Here is a 20,303-nt window from a genome sequence, read left to right as displayed (position 1 = left end):
GTGACAAGTCTGTGCGTTTTCTTGGTCATGGGTCAGATTAAAACAGAATATTGAGTTGTATAAATATTAGAGGTTGAACAAAATTCATTTTCCAAGGTTACATCACCAGCTGGAGTCCTGCCCAATTTATAAAACTGACATTAGATCCAGCAGGATAGTCCCAAGGATAGGAAATGGTAATTATCAGACACTGAAATAGTGATCAGTTCCATTGTAGTAAATATTTCAATGAAACCTTTCTAAAACTGAATTTCAATTAGAATTAATAGGTAAAACATTATTCCACATGATTGGGGAACCATGGTCGGAAGTTATAGCAAGAGGATTAGTTAGGTTTCTTTGTACACAGTTGCTTAAGTATGGAATGTTGCGCAACATGGAATGAGTGAGGTGGACATCAATTTGCTTTTAGGGGGAAGATGGCAAAATACTAGAAGCAGTAGTTGTTAGAGGGCTATTGGTTAAAGACAGAAAACAGGATTAGTTTCAGATTGCCCTATAAAACGATAGTGGGCTGAATGCTTATTCTGTACTGTAAACTTGCATGCCTTTAAATGGCTAATCATTACATTGTTCAGGAAACAAGAACCATCTGCTATTTACACCAAATTAATTGCATGCACATTGTGACTGATGTACACTTAGGTAACACATGCATTTGTCTGAAAAATGAGTAATTGTGTTTGGAACTTTGTAGATATAAATGTTGATCAAATCTTTTGAATCATTTTTAACTATATTATTAATTTTTTATGACTGCCAAATTTTTACAAATATTAATGAATTCATCTGAAGAGCGAAGTTAAAAATAAAACAGGATTCAAACCAGCGTGCTGCACCTTCTTAATGTTTTTCCTACTGAAGTCCGTGTTACAGATTTCTCTTATGCAAATCCAAAAATTCTTGTTCATCACTAACTGGAATGTTTTGCATTTATCTGTAAAAATCCATCTATTCAATATTCAGCATTCAGAAGTTATTTAATCCAGAAAGTAGACTATGGCAAGAATAATTGTTAATCCTCACATGATTCAATTTCACAAAGTTACAAGACCAAATCAATACTCTCAGTGCAATAGTAATGTGTCTCCATCTCTGGATCAGAGGGGCCTAGGTTCAAGTCCCATCTGCTCCAAAGGTGTTCAGTAACATTTCTGAACAGATTGATTATGTACAATACCAACTGGAACTTCTGGATCAGAGCATAATAGTTTTGTTTAAAAGACTGCTATTAGAAAACATATGTATACCATGGGATGTTCTTTAAAATGCATATAAAAGGGTTTCTATACAGACACACACAGAAGCAGCATAAAAAAGTCCCTAGTTGTTTCTGGAGGAAATCCATCTGAATGATTTCTGTTCTGTAATTGAATTGAACACTTGACTGTATACCTTCTTGAATTTGCATTTTTATGCTAGCTCTCAAACTTACATTTAGGCATATCAAAACAACAAATCAATAGTTTCAGTACTGCACTTAGTCTGTACACATGTAATAAGTAGTTTAGATCAATGCATTCACAACTTCATTGCCTGCAGAGAACTGTTTTCAAGACTCCACCCCAAGCTTACCAAATGTTATTTTCTCCTACCCCAGTCTCTTGTAAACCCTGATGGTGAATAATTGATAGCCATGTCTTAAGCTCTGGAATTATCTCAAACCTCTGGTTCTTAAGAAACCCCTTAAAATCTGACTATCACTAAGCATTTGACTATCCGCTCAAACGTCTTTATATAGCTCCAAGGTTAAATTTTATTTGATAACTCCTCTTCATAGGTCATAGGAATATTTGACTAGGTTAAAAGGTGCTATATAAATGTAAGGTGTCAGGCAAGGTGAAAGAGAACAATGTCGTAACTTCAAGAGCATTGTTAAGTTATATTTTTATTTCTCTCAACGTTATTTGTATACACCAATGATAGGGATGTCTGTGGTACAACTGGCCCCAGGTATCTTTAAACACCTACTTGGGTTAGTACAATCACACACAAATTATTTGAATTCAGTCAATCAGTCTCTCTGAATGTGTAGCATTACTTTATCCTTCACCAGTTCCAGAAGAAAAGCCTGCTGCCATGTTTAGCAGGTTGTAACTCTCCCTCAACGACTGGGTTAGGCTCTGGCCGTGGCCTGGAATGATAGACATTCTCAGGGATTGGTCGGTCTGTCTGCACCTTGGTAACCTATGAAATAAAATGGGAATAATGAATTGAATCATCAGAGAAATGCACTTCAAAGTTCATACGGAAACATATCTACATCACAAGTGCTATGCATTTGTTTTAAAAAGTATAATACCCAGTATAAACTCAACCAAGCATCAATCTGCAAAAATAACTTTATTGCAATATTTCACTTAATTCATTCAGATTAAATTTTAATTAAAATTAGTCATAATCACATTGCCATAACCCCAAACCATACAAGCTTATAGTTCATAGAGATCATTACTGAAGGAAATAACTATAAAAGCAAGTGTGCTACTTGATGATTCCTGACCAAAATTTAAAGCAGCATCCGAAGAATGGTCATATACTTCCTATTGCTAAAGATTACCTGAACATTTTAAAAAACAAAGTACTACCTACATTTTTTTTAAAAATCTGAGACGTGGCTGCTGAGTATTACAGCTCAGCTCTCTCTTCAGCAGTGACAAATGGCTTATTAGAATCATTAAAAGTGTATAACTAAGTCCCAGCAAAAGCAGTTTCTAATTTAGTTATTGTAATTTGGATCTGCAAGTTCAACTTTTGAACCACTTGAATAATACTCAATCCACCAATGCAATTTGAGGGTGTAATGCTCAGTAACTAGTAAAATATTACAAACTGAAAATACACCGAAGTCCAAGTCAAACTTGTTTGTTCAGAAAACTGACCCAGTATTACACTGGAACATGTTAAATCTAGTCATCTGGCACAATATTATTTTCCTGTGGTGCATGAACTGATTGATTTACAACCAAATGTACAACAGAGGTCATCATTTCTTTTATATAACAGACCCAATTTACATCAATACGATTCATTCAATTGTAAAATGTCTTTTATGAGAACTCTTGCATAGTTTTATAAAGTGCTATCGTGGATACATGCCAAGTATTGAAAGAACTTCTGAAACAACACCCCTTTATTTCAAAAGACAAATAACAAAATTAGCACGTAATAGGATGCCCCAAGAGATTTTGCATACTTACAAGAGCTGTTGTGGAAAAAAAAATCAGCAATTCACCCAAGTTTGCAGATCTTAGGGAAACTATCAACTCAATTTTGAACTGTGAGAAGATACTGCTGATGTGTACTTCTAAAACAGTGTGGAATTGTACAATGCATCATAGCTTAGCCCTTAATGATTTAAATAAGTTTGTATGCTGAAGGTTCAAACATATTACTTTGTTGCATCAAATACCTTGAAATTGCACATCTTGTGTTCGATCAGAATGCATGAAGACATTGACGTTTGGTACAGGAATTTAGTATTAAGATTTAAACAAATTAGTCTGATTTCACCAAAAGTGTTTTAAAGAGTTAAAATTTTGTAAGTTTTACATCCCCACTTTAACTGTAGAACATACAGCACAGAAACATGCTGTTATCCCGACTCATCCATACTAGTGCTTACACTTAAACAGCTTCCAATCCTTCACCTAACTCTTAACAAAGTTTATTCTTTTTTCCTCATGTGGATCTAGCTTCTCCTAGGCAATTTGCCTTAAATACTTTGTAAAATAAGTATAATCTGAATTTCCTGTTTGATATATTGATAGCTACCTAATATCGATAGGCTTTTGATTTGGCTTCTCCCCAAAAAGGAGGTACCACTCTCTCCTCCTGTGTACTCTGTTCAAATCTTACTAATTAAATTTCTAATGAATCCTTATATAATTTATCTATTAAGCTACCCTTCAGCATTTTCTTTTCAACAGAAAAATGACAGCCTGCTCATTCTTTTCCTATAGGTACAACTCCAGAGTTCTGGTACGCTTACAAAAGTTTGCTAAATAACCACTTCCATGTGCTTTGTAATGTCAGTTATTGAGATACAATGAGCCACTGATTCCTTGACAGACGTATCCAGCAAGCGTAAATATCCTCATCCCAGTTCAGCTGCCATTTTCTATCTAAAAAAGTACCTGCATGTAATTTGCTACTAACTGTGAGAAAAGCACAGACAATTTACTAACACAACTTATTTTTGTGCAAAAGACAGCTCAGGTACAGAGTCACTTTATAAAAAATAACAATGTCACTATTACTAACAAAAAAATATGAATTACAAAATGTTGAGCCTCAATCCAGATCTGAGAATTCAAATCATATGTGCATTATTCGATTACACTACAGTTACACAAAAATAATCAAACAAAATATAAAATGTACAAATAATAAAGCCTAGTGAAATGAAGTGAAACAAATCTTGGTTTGATGCCTATTTTTCGTACAGAATTGTTTTTCTCACAACTATTAACATTGGATTCAGTTCTCCAAGGAGGACACTGGCAAACAGTTCCTCAAAATTCTGCAAAATATTTATAGTTGGATGATAGCCAAGCTAGCTGAGGAACGCTGAAGTAGGATGTGCATAAAGACTGCGTGCAAGATGCCATGGTACAAACTACTTTAAAAGAGAATGACTAAAATGAAGAGATATTCCTAACACACCTGATAATAGCCAAGAATCTCTAGCTGTGTCATACAACTTAAAGCACAGAAGTTTCATTTCATTTTGGACAGTAAAGAGAGTGAGCAGCAATAGTTTCAGTTCAAAGGACTGCATGTTTTACTAATTTTTCATTGCAAGTTTAAAAAAAAAGTGGCTTCCTTATATTGGGCAATTCAGGTTAAAGGATCAGTATCAAATGCAAATCACTACTTTGTGGTGATTATATTACATCAGACTTTAAACCTTACAGCAATCTGATGGCAGGCCTCATTAATGGTATTAAGCACAATGCATCATTTTTATTTTCATAAAACAAGGTAGCAATAATGAAGCATTTCACATCAACTTAGTGAAAACAGGTTTTATATACAGGAAGTCCCTGATTTAAGAACTACCAATTTAAGAGCATATTAACTCAAGAGATCCAACATGCAAACGTTTGTGTGTACTTGTGAACAACTATTTTATATTGTTGTGTGTTCTGTTCCAGCTTGCGTAAAGATCTATTTATGAACATATTGAGGAACAGAACCTGTTTGTAACCCAGGGACTGCCTGTATACTATATTTAACATTCCCATTAATGAATGAACAAATTCTTGTCAGTACACCAAATACCATAAATGTTAACACATGCTAAAAATAAATTGAAATCGCTGACATTTAAAGGTCTGTTTAATTTTTTCCTCATCACTGTAGGCAGAGAAAGTACTGATCAGATATTTAAGGGAGTTAAATAATTATGTACAAATAATCTACAGGTTAATAGCAATTAAAGTTATCACTGAAAAATACTTCAAGTGCACAATAGAATTTAACCCCTAACAACTAAACTCTGTTCAATAGTGAGCAAATGTGTACTATGGTTACAGGACATTCTGTGTGTGGGGGGGGCGGTGGTGGCGAAGAGGGTAAACAGTTAGTGGCCGTGGTGCACATTGGCAATGTTATTTGTACAAAAAAAGGATGAGGACCTAAAAGTAAAAATATGGGGAGTGAGAAAGTAAATTCAAAAATAAGACCCCAAAAAGGTAGTGATCTGAGGATTACTACCAGTATCACATGCTAGTCAGAAGGAATGGCAAGATCTATCATATGAGTATGTGGCTGAAGAGATAGTGGAAGAGGAAGGATTTCAGATTTCTTGATGCACAGAACAGATTCTTGGAGGTGGGAGCGGTACAAATAGAACAAATCACAAATGGGCAAGAGCAGGACCGATGGCCTACATAAAGTATTAGGTAAAGCAGCTGGAGATGCTTTAAACTAAAATAGCAGGGGGAGGGGAAATTATGCAAGGAAACATAATCAAGGACAAAAACAAATGACTGAAAGGGTAATAAGAAGTGATAGGCAGAGAAATCAAAGGCCAGGATGAAACATGGACACTGAAAAATAATGGGAACAGGACAAAGAATGTCAAGGAGACCAAGCCTTACGGTTTCGTGCCTTAATGTGTGGAGCATTCGCAAAAACACTGAGTTAACCACACAAATATATGGAAACAGATATGAAATGGTCCAGATTGCAGATTAGTGACTAAGGTGACCAGAGGGGAACTGACTATTGAGGCAGATTCAGTATTTAGGAAGGTGGTGGCATTGCATTTAAAAAAAATTAATGTGACAACAAAGAAGGATTAAATTCTGACAACGTGGAGTCTATATGGGTAGAACTGGGAAACACAAGGGACAAAAGACATTAGTGGGGGTTGTACACAAACTCCAAACTGTAGGGGAGATGTTAAGAATGCAATTCAACAGGAAATTAGACATTCATGCAAAAACGGAACATCTATAAATTATGGCAGACCTTAGTCTGCATACAGATTGGGCAAATCAATTTGGTAAGAATACTATATAGGAGAAACTCCTGGATTGTGCATGGATGATTTTCTGTCCCAATATATTGAGGAATCAATGAGGCCAATTTAGATTGGGTATTGTAGTAATTACTCATTTCTTGCTGCAATTTATTTGAGGTCTCTTCAAGATGAGTGACCATAAAGAGATAGAAATCCTCATCAAGATGGAGAGTGACATATTGATTCTGAGAGTAATGCCCTGAGTCTAAATATATTCTAATAGATCTAACTTGAATGGTATGAGGCACAAGTTGGCTATACTAGGCTGGGGAATGTTATTTAAAGGGATGATGGTGAAAAAGCAATGGCAAACATTCAAAGAGCACATGAGCGAGCTGCAACAACTCTTCATTCCTGTCTAGCACAAAAGTAACCAAATCATGCCTTACAAAGGAAATTAGAGATAATATTAGACCCAAGGAGCATACAAATTGGCCAGAAAAATAAAACAAGCCTGAGGAATGGCAGTGGTTTAGAATTCAAAGAACAAAGGGATTGATTAAGAAACAGAAACTAGAGTGCAACAGTAAGCTTGTGGGAAACATATAAACTGACCAAAGTTTCAATAGGTATGTGAAGATAAAAAGATTGAAGGCAAATGTAGGTCAGAAATGCTGGGGTATTTATGATAGGAAAGCAAAAATGTCTGACTCAATACATACTTTCGTTTTGTCTTCACAAAGGAGGATATAAATAACATACCAGAAAAGTTGGAGAACTCAGGGATGAGAGAGGGGGAGGAACTGAAGAAAATCAGTATTAGTAAGGAAACTGTTGGGGAAATTGATGAGATTGAAGGCCTATAAACCAGAGATCTGATAATTCTACATTCCAGAGTAGTTAATGAAGTAGCCTAAGAAAGAAAGAATGCATTGGTTGTTATTCTTTAAGATTCTATAGAATCTGGAACAGTTCTTACAGATTGAAAGGTAGCTAATGTAACAAGCTACAATACCAACATTGCCTGTTTTCTTATTTTGCTGCTGGTGGACCTCAGAGGTCCAGCATTTTCCACTTGTGGTAATCATTCATTGGCTAACTGGTCGACGTACACTGGCGTTCCGAGCAGCCACGCAGTTTAGAGGTAAAATCAGATATAACACTTCGAATTTTAACTAAGTCCCTTGTAAAACCCACCCAACACAAAAAAAATGCTTTTATGGACAGATGGGGAAAAAGTAGGGGGGATACAGCTCAATGTCACTGTCATTGAGGATTCAAGAGAGATGTTCCATTTGTTTGCAATATCTTTTAATTCTCCAAGCTTTTTCTTTGGGTTCTTAGTTCTGCAGGAGGCCCAGAGTAACTGGTTCTCAAATCATAGAGCCTGACTTATTATTATTATTATTCAAAAGCAACAGCTTACATCAAATAGCAATGAAAACTGGCTTTTTCCAAAAAAAAACGCTATAAGCATTTTAGCTGAGACATAAACACACACACCACCTCCCCTTCCAGAGATCTGAGAGTTTTTCAAATGTATTGCTCACACTCAAGCTGTTCAGCTACCCAGACACTACAGAGCTGTCGTGGGGCTTATGACCTTTCGCATCCACAACTAGTCACAGCTGCATAAAACAATCAGCTGCCTACTGCTGGCGTAGTGCCATGCCAACTAGTTACATCTTCCCACACCATTTGCAAAGCAATAGTGTTACAACTTGCTTTTTAAAAATACAGGTTGTTCCGCTATAACATGCATTTTGATAACATGAATTTGCTATAACGCGATGATGAATTGGGGATACTTTCTGTAGCACGAATTGGTTATAATGCAATTCCGGCTCTATTAGTTTAAGTGGTACTGCTATTACACGACTTTCTTATAACACAGGATTGCACGAGAACAGAACTACTGCATTTTTGCAGAAAAAGACAAGACTGTACAGCAATTCTTCAGTCCTTTGATATCAGTCATTTTTCTAATTCAGTCTACAATCAAAAATATAAAGTAAACCAAGATTTGCAATTACAAGTAATTTCATAAAAATATTAATACTGACAGTGATGAACAGTAGGAAAAGTAATGCATGCAAATAAAAAAATAAGTGGACTGGAAGTAGTGAAAAACTTTTACAAACGCTAAGAAAATACTGGGATGCACAAGCAAAAACAAAAAAGTGATGAAATGTCAAAGTAGGTTATGTCAAGGCACCACATGGTGCTGCAAGGAGTTGTTGGGTAGTACAGAATTCAAGTATTGCTGGAAAAAATACACATTATATTAAAGTTTTTCCTTTGCACTCATCAAGACATTCACAATACCATTTCACAGGGTAAAATGTTGCTGCTCTTTATAACACAGCAGTTTTCATTAATTGACAAGTGGACTCTGGTAGAGTTATTGCTAGGAAGTATGTACCAGTAATATGCTTACTGTTAATTGGCAACCTGTGTTCAAATGTAAACTAGGCAGATTTACTCTGATCAGTTCATTTCTCAGGGCAATGAAAATAGCTGTTGTTATTTAATTTATTGGAGCTGAAACAGGCGCAATGCATACATGTTCTTTGTCTGCAAAGAACAAGGCCCCATGTATCAATATCTGTAGCTTCCTATATGTGCAAGTGCACCACAACATTGCAAGCCTGACTGAATCTTAAATTGGTTGCCAACCTAATTCTTAGCAAGCACAGAGGTTTATTTAGCAAATGTTATAAAATCACAGAACCACGTTATGTTGGACACTGTAGCGTTCTAAGTCAAGGTTGCTTGGATATAGTCAGTACAGCAAACATTTTACTAATCAGCATCTATGGGACTGGGAGCATACAACTTGATCAAATATTCTGGTTGACCAAGAGGTGCATACAATCAATTTAAAAGCACACACTAAGTAATAGAAACTTATTACAAGGGGCATACACATCACTGCTATACTTCATTCACATAATAAATAATTAAAATAATAATGCAACGTTAACTTAAATAAAACTTATCAGGCAGACAGCATTCTCACTCACATCCTCAAATGACCACTTGGATATCATGGAGACTGAGGTAATACATTAAACTTCCAGTATTCGAGGTATAATTTTCACTGATTTAAGAGTACTGCTTCATAAGGTGCTGGTTAAACAAAGTTTGCTATGCTTGCTTGTTGCAAACAGCCAAAGGGACATGTTGCTAGATTCAATTGCTCATCCTTGGGACATATGGGCTTTATACCTCGGATCACATTGACAGTGAAATTCATATACCAAATTATTCACTTGTGTGATGGGCAGAATGTCGCCTTCATCTAACAAGGGCATTCACCATAACAATACCTCAACAAATCATAGTTCACTTATCAGCTAATGAGTACTTTTCTCAAAATATAAAATGCTGTTCCCTTTACATTGGCATCCTTACATATGTCCTGATGACCATTAGAAAAAATTAAAATATGCCTGTTTAAACTGATGCTTAAGCATTGCAGTTGTTTTATGAATGTTCATGAGGAATTTAGTCCAAGAAGTCTACACAAATATTGAAAAGTGCAAGGAAGAGGACATTAAGTGTATATAGAGTCATAGAGATGTACAGCATGGAAACAGACCCTTCAGTTCAACTTATGCCCTCTAGTTTTGGACTCACCCGCTCCAGCGAAAATACTTTGTATATTTATCCTATCCATGCCCCTCATGATTTTGTAAACCTTCGACGCTCCAGGGAAAACAGCCCCAACCTGTTCAGCCTCTCCCTATAGCTCAGATCCTCCAACCCTAGCAACATCTTTGTAAATCTTTTCTGAACCCTTTCAAGTTTCACAACATCTTTCATATAGGAAGGAGACCAGAATTGCACACATTATTCCAACAGTGGCCTAACCAATGTTCTGCACAGCCACAACATGACCTCCCAACTCCTGTACACAATACTCTGACCAATAAAGGGAAGCATATCAAAAGACTTCTTCACTATCCTATCTACCCGCGACTCCACTTTCGAGGAGCTATGAGCCTGCACTCCAAGGTTTCTTTGCTCAGCAATATTCCCGAGGACCTTACCATTAAGTGTACAAGTCCTGTTAAGATTTGCTTTCCCAAAATGCAGCACCTCGCATTTATCGGAATTAAACTCCATCTGCCACTTCTCAACCCATTGACCCATTTGATCAAGATCCCATTGTAATCTGAGGTAACCTTCTTCACTGTCCACTACAACTCCAATTTTGGTGTCATCTGCAAACTTACTAACTATACCTATTATGATCACATCCAAATCATTTACATAAATGACAAAAAGTAGTGGACCCAGCACTGATCCTTGTGGCACTCCACTGGTCAGAGGTCTCCAGTCTGAAAAACAACCCTCCACCACCACCCTCTGTTTTCTACCTTGGAGCCAGTTCTGTATCCAAGTGGCTAGTTCTCCCTGTATTTCATGAGATCGAACCTTGCTAACCAGTCTCCCATGAGGAAACTTGTCAAACGTCTTACTGAAGTCCATATAGATCACATCTACCGCTCTGCCCTCATCAATCCTCTTTGTAACTTCTTCAAAAAACTCAATCAAGTTTGAGAGATAGGATTTCCTATGCACAAAACCATGTTGACTATCCCTAATCAGTCCAGGCCTTTCTAAATACATGTCCAGCCTGCCCTCAGCATTCCCTCCAACAACCTGCACACCACCAACATCAAGCTCACTGGTCTATAGTTCCCTGGCTTATCCTTACCACCCTTCTTAAACACTGATAACACATTAGCCAGCATCCAGTCTCCTGGCATTTCACCTTGACTATCGATCGTTGTTAGAAATAAGAAGCTCAGCAATCACTTCTCTAGCTTCCCACAGAGTTCTAGGGTACACCCGATCGGGTCCTGGGGATTTATCCACTTTTATGCATTTCAAGACATTCAGCACTTCCTCCTCTGTAACATGGACATTTTTCAAGATGCCACCTTCTATTTCCCTACATTCTACACCTTCCATATCCTTTTCCACAGTAAATACTGATGCAAAATACTCATTTAGTATCTCCCCCCATCTCCTGCGGCTCCACAAAAAAACTTGCTGATCTTTGATGGGCCCCATTCTCTCCTTAGTTACCCTTTTGTCCTTAATGTATTTGTGAAAACCCTTTGGATTCTCCTTAATTCTGTTTACCAAAGCAATCTCATGTCTCCTTTATTCCCTCCTAATTTCCCTCTTCAGTATACTCCTACTGCTTTTATACTCTAAGGACTCATTTGATCTATCTTGTCTATACCTGACATATGCATCCTTTTTTTTCTTAACCAAACCCTCCATTTCTATCCAGCATTCCTTACACCTACCAGTCTTTCATAGAACATAGAACATAGAAGGATACAGCGCAGTACAGGCCCTTCGGCCCTCGATGTTGCGCCGACCGAGTCCTACCTAACCTATACTAGCCCAATAACTTCCAAATGCCTATCCAATGCCCGCTTAAATGAACATAAAGAAGGAGAGTTCACCACTGATACGGGCAGGGCATTCCATGAACTCACAACCCGCTGTGTGAAGAATCTACCCCTAACATCTGTCCTATACCTACCACCCCTTAATTTAAAGCTATGTCCCCTAGTAACACCTGACTCCATTAGCGGTAAAAGGTTCTTAGTATCTACCCTATCTAAACCCCTTATCATCTTATACACTTCTATCAGATCTCCCCTAAACCTTCTCTTCTCCAATGAGAACAGCCCCAAGTGCCTCAGCCTTTCCTCATACGATCTTCCTACCATTCCAGGCAACATCCTGGTAAACCTCCTCTGCACTCGTTCTAAAGCTTCCACATCCTTCCTATAGTATGGCGACCAAAACTGCACACAATACTCCAGATGAGGCCTCACCAGAGTCTTATACAACTGCAACATGACCTCAGGACTCCGGAACTCAATTCCTCTGCCAATAAAGCCCAGTACACCATATGCCTTCCTCACAGCACTATTTACCTGGGTGGCAACTTTCAGAGATCTGTGTACATAGACACCAAGATCCCTCTGCTCATCCACACTACCAAGTAGCCTACCATTAGCCCAGTAATCCATCATCTTGTTATTCCTACCAAAGTGAACGACTTCGCACTTAGCTACATTGAATTCCATTTGCCACATTTCCGCCCAGCTCTGCAACTTATCTATATCCCGCTGTAACCTACCACTTCCTTCCTCACTATCCACAACTCCACCGACTTTTGTGTCATCCGCAAACTTGCTTACCCAGCTTTCAAGTCCTTCCTCTAGATCATTTATAAAGATAACAAAAAGCAATGGTCCCAAAACAGATCCTTGTGGTACACCGCTAGTAACTGCGCTCCAAGATGAACATAATCCATCAACTACTACCCTCTGTCTCCTTCCAGCCAGCCAATTCCTAATCCAAACCTCTAATGTATCCTCAATGCCATACCTCCGAAGTTTTAGCATTAGCCTACCATGGGGAACCTTATCGAACGCCTTACTAAAATCCATATACACAACATCTACTGCTTTACCCTCATCCACTTCCTTAGTCACCTTCTCAAAGAACTCAATAAGGTTTGTGAGGCACGACCTGCCCTTCACAAAACCATGCTGGCTATCCCTGATCACATTATTCCTACCCAGATGTTCATAAATCTTATCCCTTACCATTCTCTCTAAGAGGATTACTGGGCTAATGGTAGGCTACTTGGTAGTGTGGATGAGCAGAGGGATCTTGGTGTCTATGTACACAGATCTCTGAAAGTTGCCATCTTCCTTCCATCCTAACAGGAAAATACTGTATCTGGACTCTTACCTCATTTTTGAAGGCTTCCCATTTTCCAGCCATCCTGTTACTTGCGAACATTTGCCCCAGTCAGCCTTTGAAAGCTCTTGCCTAATACCGTCAAAATTGGACTTTCTCCAATTTAGAACTTCAACTTGTAGATCTAGTCTATCCTTTTCCATCATTATTTTAAAACTAATAGAATTATGGTCGCTGGCCCCAAAGAGCTCCCCAATGACACCTCAGTCGCCTGCCCTGCCTTAATTCCCCAAGAGAAGGTCAAGTTTTGCACCTTATTTAGTAGGTACATCCACATACTGAATCAGAAAATGTTCTTGTACACGCTTAACAAATACCTCTCCATATAAACCCTTAACTCTATGGCAGTCCTGGTCTATGTTTGGAAAGTTAAAATCCCCTACTATAACCACCCTATTATTCTTACAGATAACTGAGCTCTCCTTACAAGTTTGTTTCTCAATTTCCTTCTGACTATTAAGGGGTCTATAATACAATCCCAATAAGATGATCATCCCTTTCTTATTTCTCAGTTCCACCCAAATAACTTCCCTGGATGTATTTCCAGGACTATCCTCCCTCAGTACACATATAATGCTATCCCTCATCAAAAAGGCCACTCCCTCTCCTCTCTTGCATTCCTTTCAGCCCCTCCTGTCGCATTTGTATCCTGGAACATTTAGCTGCCAGTCCTGTCCATTCCTGAGTAACGTTTCTGTAATTGCTATGATACCCCAGTCCCATGTCCCTAACCATACCCGCTTGCATTGAAATAATTGCAGTTTAATTTATCAGTCCTACTTTGCTCTCTGCTTTGTCCCTGCCTGCTCTGACTGTTTGACTCGTGTCTGTTCTCAACTATTCCAGTCTCTGATTGATCTCTTTCCTCACTATCTCACTGGGTCCCAACTCTCCACCTTACTAGTTTAAATTGTTCCAAGCAGCTCTAGCAATCTCCCTGCCAGTATATTAGTCCCCTTCCAATTTAGGTGCAATCCGTCCCTCTTGTACAGGTCACTTCTACCCCAAAAAATTCCAATGATCCAAATCTGTCAATCCTTCTCTCATACACCAGCTCCTCAGCCATGCATACACCTGCTCTATCCTCCTATTCCTGTCCTCACTAGCTCGTAGCACCGGGATATAGACAACCTCATTTAACATTTACTGTATCTATAAACTGCTGAAAAATAAATAAAACACAGGAAATGCATTCTCATCAAGAATAAATGTGGGGGATAGTCTGTCAAACTAAGAGGCATGTAGATATTAAGGTATTCAAAACAGTAGGAACACTCAACTGGGAGAGTATGCTTAATAGAGGCATAAGATTCATTAGCCCTGAGCATTTAAGAAACTAAAGTAACAGAATCAGTTCATATCAGGAGATTATCAGAGGCACAATGCTATACAGAGAAAGGGATGATGCACAACCATAGGAGATCAATTAGTGAAATGGAATATTTCGCTATGATCCTGAGTAAAAATAATCTTTAAAGTGTCAATTTAGATCAGTAGCAACATTAGTTTCTAACGTATACTGACAAGGACAGCACTTCATTTCCATAGTCCATTGGCAAAGGTGCTATCTTTCACAAGAGATTAAACAAGTGCCTACATGGATACAGTTAAAAAGCCTATAACACTATGAACAAGACTGAGGCTGCTCCTTTATCAAGCCAACATTTGCATCTCAAAAACAGCTTCAAGAGATGAACTGGTTGTGAGACCTTTACCTATCTAACACTTCAATGGCAATCTTACTGACTGTAAAGCTCTTGAGACATTCTGATGTCAAATACACTTTAAAACACAAGTCTATGGACTTCAAAAATAAAATATTCTAACTGTATTAAATTCTCAGCATTTGGTAAGTGTCAAATAATCTGCTTTACCTTTGAGAGTTCTCCTAGGTCTGGTCGAACCCAACCTAGTTTGTCTAGCACACAGTTATCAAAAGCATCTTGTTGTTTGCGGCATCGACGGAACTCCTGCAGATTGCTATAATCAAGGCATGTCCAGTACTCTGTGAAGGGCTCACTGCAGTGAGTTTTTATCTTCCTAGGATAAAAATATTTCCAAGCGTCAATTGCGTTCCTGATGAAATCACAATATCAAGACACTTCTACAAAATCCTTCAATTATAGAAAAATGACAGTAAACATGTTGCAATAGACAGAAAAAAAATGAAGTTGATCAAATGCAAAATTTATCATAATGATCCAAACAATTGTCATGTGCCGTATAAAGTTTGACACTTAGTCTTGTAGCATGCCATGCAATTATCTTCACTTGCTGCCCTGTGCGCTGTATATTTTTGCATAGCATTGTAATCAACTATAATTTGAAATAAATAAGGCACAAAAAGGTAACAAAAGAGACCTCTTGTTGTGCAGTGGTAGTGGCCGCACCACTGAACCAGAAGGTCCGAGTTCAAGTCCTACTTGCTCTGGATATAAATAGGTTGAGAACTTTTTTTTTCCAGAATGGCAACAAAATTAAACAAATACCACTACAGAATGAGCACTGCTTAAAAAAAAAGGGAAAACAATATTTATGCTGTTATGAATGAAGACCCAGTGTTAAATTCATTGGCAAGTGGTTTTGAATAGTACAAACATTGCCTTACAGAATGTATGAGTTACATGATGACTACTAGTTCTGTTTTGTCTAAATTTTAAGCCAGGCACATTGGTACTCAATGAGAATCAATTTTGCAGCATAAAGGCAATGCCTGAACCAATATAACGCTCTGCTCACTTAGGATTAATGAGCAAATATTGTCCAAACTAGTATCACACCAGCACAGAAATTCATTTAACACATTACTGATTTAGGATTGTCAGTCAGACTCACAGCATAGCACAACTGCATAGTCAGAAAGTTACATACATTAACACAGATTGGTAGTTAGTCAGTCACTATCTAGTGCATAACCAGCCTATCAATAAAAAAGAACTTAATATCACGTTAGACATAGCTCAACGCTGTGCATAATCACGCTGGATGTAATAAACTAGTTTAATTTTTTTAAAATTAAGATTTAAACTGAACGTAACTCATTCTATCGTGATTAAAACCTAGACTCCAACTATGGTAACAAAAATGAAGAAAGCATAAGCTTCAGGAAAAGCAACACAATTTTCACTATAGAGAACTCAACTGAGTAGTTCGTCTTTCACATTTGGGATCCGATTTAAATTCAGTCCTGGCTGATCAAACAAAAGTTCCTGTCTTCTAGTTGTATGGGCTGTCCCTGAAATTAGTTCGACTAAACTCAATCCATGCTGTTTAATGCAGATTCGCAGCACAAGAGTGCTATTCTCACTTAGAGAAGAGGATGACTGGACAGATGCCAAAAATATAAAAATGCCACGGTTGTGGCCAATGCTGTTCTCCTGAGGGGCTCTGTTGACATTGTAACAACTGCAAAGTTGCCAAGAAGCAACCTCATTGAGGATAATAGGCTGTCATTTCCATTAGTTAGAGAGGGATGCCACAAGACAACACGGTGGCACAGTGGTTAGCACTGCTGCCTCACAGCGCCTGTAGACCCGGGTTCAATTCCCGACTCAGGCGACTGACTGTGTGGAGTTTGCACGTTCTCCCCGTGTCTGCGTGGGTTTCCTCCGGGTGCTCCGGTTTCCTCCCACAGTCCAAAGATGTGCGGGTCAGGTGAATTGGCTAAGCTAAATTGCCCGTAGTGTTAGGTAAGGGGTAAATGTAGGGGTATGGGTGGGTTGCGCTTCGGCGGGTCGGTGTGGACTTGTTGGGCCGAAGGGCCTGTTTCCACACTAAGTCTAATCTAATCTAAAGACGCCCATCCCCTTTGCCAGCATTCTAATATGATCATTCCCACCAGGAAACCTTGGACCCCTCGTCCACCAGAATCAACACTTCCCCACACCCTCATGGCAGCTTCTATTGCAATTGCAAAAGGTGCAACACTTGCCCATTTATGATTAGATTAGATTACTTACAGTGTGGAAACAGGCCCTTTGGCCCAACACGTCCATACCAACCCGCCGAAGCGCAACCCACCCATTCCCCTACATTTACCCCTTTTACATAACACTACGGGCAATTTAGCATGGCCAATTCACCTGACCCGCACGTCTTTGGACTGTGGGAGGAAACCGAAGCACCCGGAGGAAACCCACGCAGACACCGGGAGAACGTGTGGAGTTTGCACAGTCAGTCGCCTGAGTCGGGAATTGAACCCGGGTCTCTAGCGCTGTGAGACAGCAATGCTAACCATTGTGCCACCGTGCCGCCCACCATCTCCTCCCTCCTCACCATCCTCTCCCTCCTCACCATCCTTCCAGGCAGAGTGATTTAGCAGCACTTCATTCAATCTAGCCTACTGAATGCACTGTTCACATTGTGATCTCCTATACACAGACTGGGTGACCAGCTTGCAGAACCCTACATTCAGCCTGTAAAAATGACACCGAACTTAGAGTTGCCTGCCACTTCAACACACCAGTGTGTTCCCATGCCAACATTTCTGTTGCTGACCTGTAGCGTTCCAGCAAGCATCAGCATAAACTTGAAGAACAGCATCTCATTTTCAGTTTGGGAACCACGCAGCCTCAAAGACTCAACACTCAGTTCAATAACTTTGGAACCCGAGACCATCTTTCCATGTTTGTTACTACCCCCACACCTGGCCCTGTCATGACATAGGTTGCTTTCAGCACTGTCTACCCATTCTTTCCTACTCTCAGCTCTCATTATAATTTCTTCAGCTTCTCTGTCCCTGCCTGCTATCAATAATCCCTTTATCTGCCTACCCCTTTCTTAGAAAGGCAGCATGGAAGCAAATCATTCAGCCCACTGACTCCATACTAACCATCCAAAGAGCCCTCAGTATCTAACATAAACTTTTTTTTTTCCTTAGCCAATCCTATGCATTCCTTGATATTCAGGGTTCTCTGGAATTTTTGATCCCACTCTTTGCAGGCAATTTTTGGCCCTGCAATTTCATTATATCCTTTTGAAAGATTCCATTGCTCCGATATAGATTTTCTACAGGTATCTACTCCTAGTCCACTTTTGCCAGGTACTAAGTTCAGCTATCCTCAAGTTAAAACCTTTATTTGAGGTCCAATCCACAATTACTTGAACTTTTACTGAGTTATGGTCATGATCACTGAAATGCTTGCTCACTGACACTTCTACCACTTGCTTGGCTTTGTTTACCAAAATCAGGCCCAGCACAGCTTGATCCTTGTACAACTTCCTATGTGCTGGCTTTTAAATATCCCCCTGAACACACCAAGAATTCCACCTCCTCTAAACCCTTCATACTTTGAATATTCCAACTAATATCAGGAAAGTTGAAGTCACTTTTTTAAAACTTCTGAAATTTGCCTGCATATCTACTCTTCTCTCTCTTCCAGATTGTTTTGGGGATGGATAGGACTGTTGCAACTTTGGGACCGCTCCTCTTATTTAAGTTCTACCCATATGGCCTCAATTGAGAAGCCAGAGGTAGCATCTCTCCTTATTGCAGTAATTGATTCCCTCATCAATATTGTGACACCTTCTCTTTCCTTTCCATATCACCTAAAGATGCTATATCTGGAACACTGAGCTGCTATTCCTGCCTATCCCTCAGTCATATCTTTGTGAAAGCAATGTCATCTTGACCATGTCAATCAGCACCCGCAATTTACTTACAAGACTCTTTGCACGAAAGTAAATACCATCCAATTCTGCCAAGTTCACTTATGTCCCAACTTGATTATATACACTCACTTTGCCAGGTTGACTTGAGTTTTTGACATTTTTCTGTGCATCATTCATTGTCCTACCTCTATTCTATATCCCATTCACCAAATTAGTTGAAACGGAATTCTGAAGAAGGGTCAGTGGACCTAAAAGATTAACTCTGAATTCTCTCCAGATGCAGCCAGACTGCTATTTTTTTCCAACCATTTCTGTCACTCTACCACATTAGATTACCCTACAGCTGTTAGCAACATCTTTGAATTTGGCTCCAATAAAACCATAAGACATAGGAGTGGAAGTAAGGCCATTCGGCCTTACTGACACCATCCTGGAGTCACGACTACAATCAGAGAGACACCTATCTGTGGACCTCACAATTGAGTCTCCTACCATAAAGCTCTTGCTCTGTCAGCTCCTCCTTTGACGCAGCTGGGGTTTGACTGCATGCCTCAAAGGAACTATCACTCTTACTATTTTCCAATTAGAGTGAGATTGACTCTTGTGCTTTCCTGATTGCTCCCTCCATTATTGATTGATGGTCATCTCTGACTACACGCCCTTAACATGTAGAGTGACCGCGTCTAAAGAAAAACGTGTCATTGTGTCCAAACTATCAATGTGTTGGAACTTGATCTGTTGCCACAAAAGGTCCCAATTGCTTTGTATCTTTTCCTAATATTTCCTCGCAACGTTCGAGTGACAACATCCAAAAATCTCAGTAATGGTCAGACAATTTGGCTCCGAGAGACCCAGCAGTCCTGTACTTGAATTGCCACTTTGAAGGACAGTGAAGGCGGCGATAAATCCAGCCCGAGGCTGCTTACGGCCTTCACCACAATGTAGATATAGGCGTTGATCGAAAGCAGTGGGAGCCGCTCAGTTCCCGGCTCAGTGGGGTTGAGTACCTGAAGAAATCCAGCGCGCACTCGTTGACCTTCCGACCTTCCTGCAGACATTTCCGCGGGTCCTTCTCCTCCCAGCGGCACAGCATGAACTCCTTATTGGGCTTGTCGCACTCCGAGCCGTAATGGTGAGCAGCCGCCTTCAGCACCGCCGACGACACGTTCACTTCTTGCACATTGAGCTCCTGCAGCGACGGCAGCTCTATCGTGGCCATTTCCCCCACTGCCCGACCTGCCTCGCGCATACAACGGGGACGAGCAGCAGGACGCAGCGGCGCCCCAGGCCCAAACCGCCGGCAGAAGGTCACAGCATCACGCATGCGCTACACTTACGCAACCAAACGTGATTACTGCACTTGATCCCGCCCACTAACCGTGTGATCGGACTATGGTGACAGGCGTGGCCATAATCTTGTAGC

At 39.5% G+C, this 20,303-nt stretch overlaps 1 protein-coding gene across 1 annotated transcript; it reads right to left on the bottom strand.

Annotated features, from left to right (window-relative positions):
• Positions 1–1,870: 1,870 nt before the first annotated feature.
• On the bottom strand, positions 1,871–20,213 carry ndufa8 (NADH:ubiquinone oxidoreductase subunit A8). Its single transcript, XM_060841061.1, has 3 exons — positions 19,888–20,213; positions 15,145–15,310; positions 1,871–2,187 (listed from the first exon to the last, which is right to left on the bottom strand). Exons 1-3 carry the CDS (start codon positions 20,202–20,204, stop codon positions 2,050–2,052), a joined length of 621 nt encoding a protein of 206 aa, XP_060697044.1. The 5' UTR covers positions 20,205–20,213; the 3' UTR covers positions 1,871–2,049.
• Positions 20,214–20,303: the final 90 nt, after the last annotated feature.

Source organism: Hemiscyllium ocellatum, chromosome 21, assembly GCF_020745735.1.
Source record: "Hemiscyllium ocellatum isolate sHemOce1 chromosome 21, sHemOce1.pat.X.cur, whole genome shotgun sequence".
Taxonomy (NCBI): Eukaryota; Metazoa; Chordata; class Chondrichthyes; order Orectolobiformes; family Hemiscylliidae; genus Hemiscyllium; species Hemiscyllium ocellatum.
The sequence above is the reverse complement of the archived record's forward strand: the minus strand, read 5'-3'. Positions and strand labels throughout refer to the sequence as shown.

What these genes read in the sequence shown, in the direction of transcription:
- ndufa8 (XM_060841061.1), bottom strand. Translation starts at nt 20,204, where the DNA reads ATGCGTGATGCTGTGACCTTCTGCCGGCGGTTTGGGCCTGGGGCGCCG. An exon ending in TGCGCGCTGGATTTCTTCAG is followed by an intron (nt 15,311 to 19,887) that starts GTACTCAACCCC and finishes TTTTTATCCTAG; the next exon opens with GAAGATAAAAACTCACTGCA. An exon ending in ACCTAGGAGAACTCTCAAAG is followed by an intron (nt 2,188 to 15,144) that starts GTAAAGCAGATT and finishes TTTATTTCATAG; the next exon opens with GTTACCAAGGTGCAGACAGA.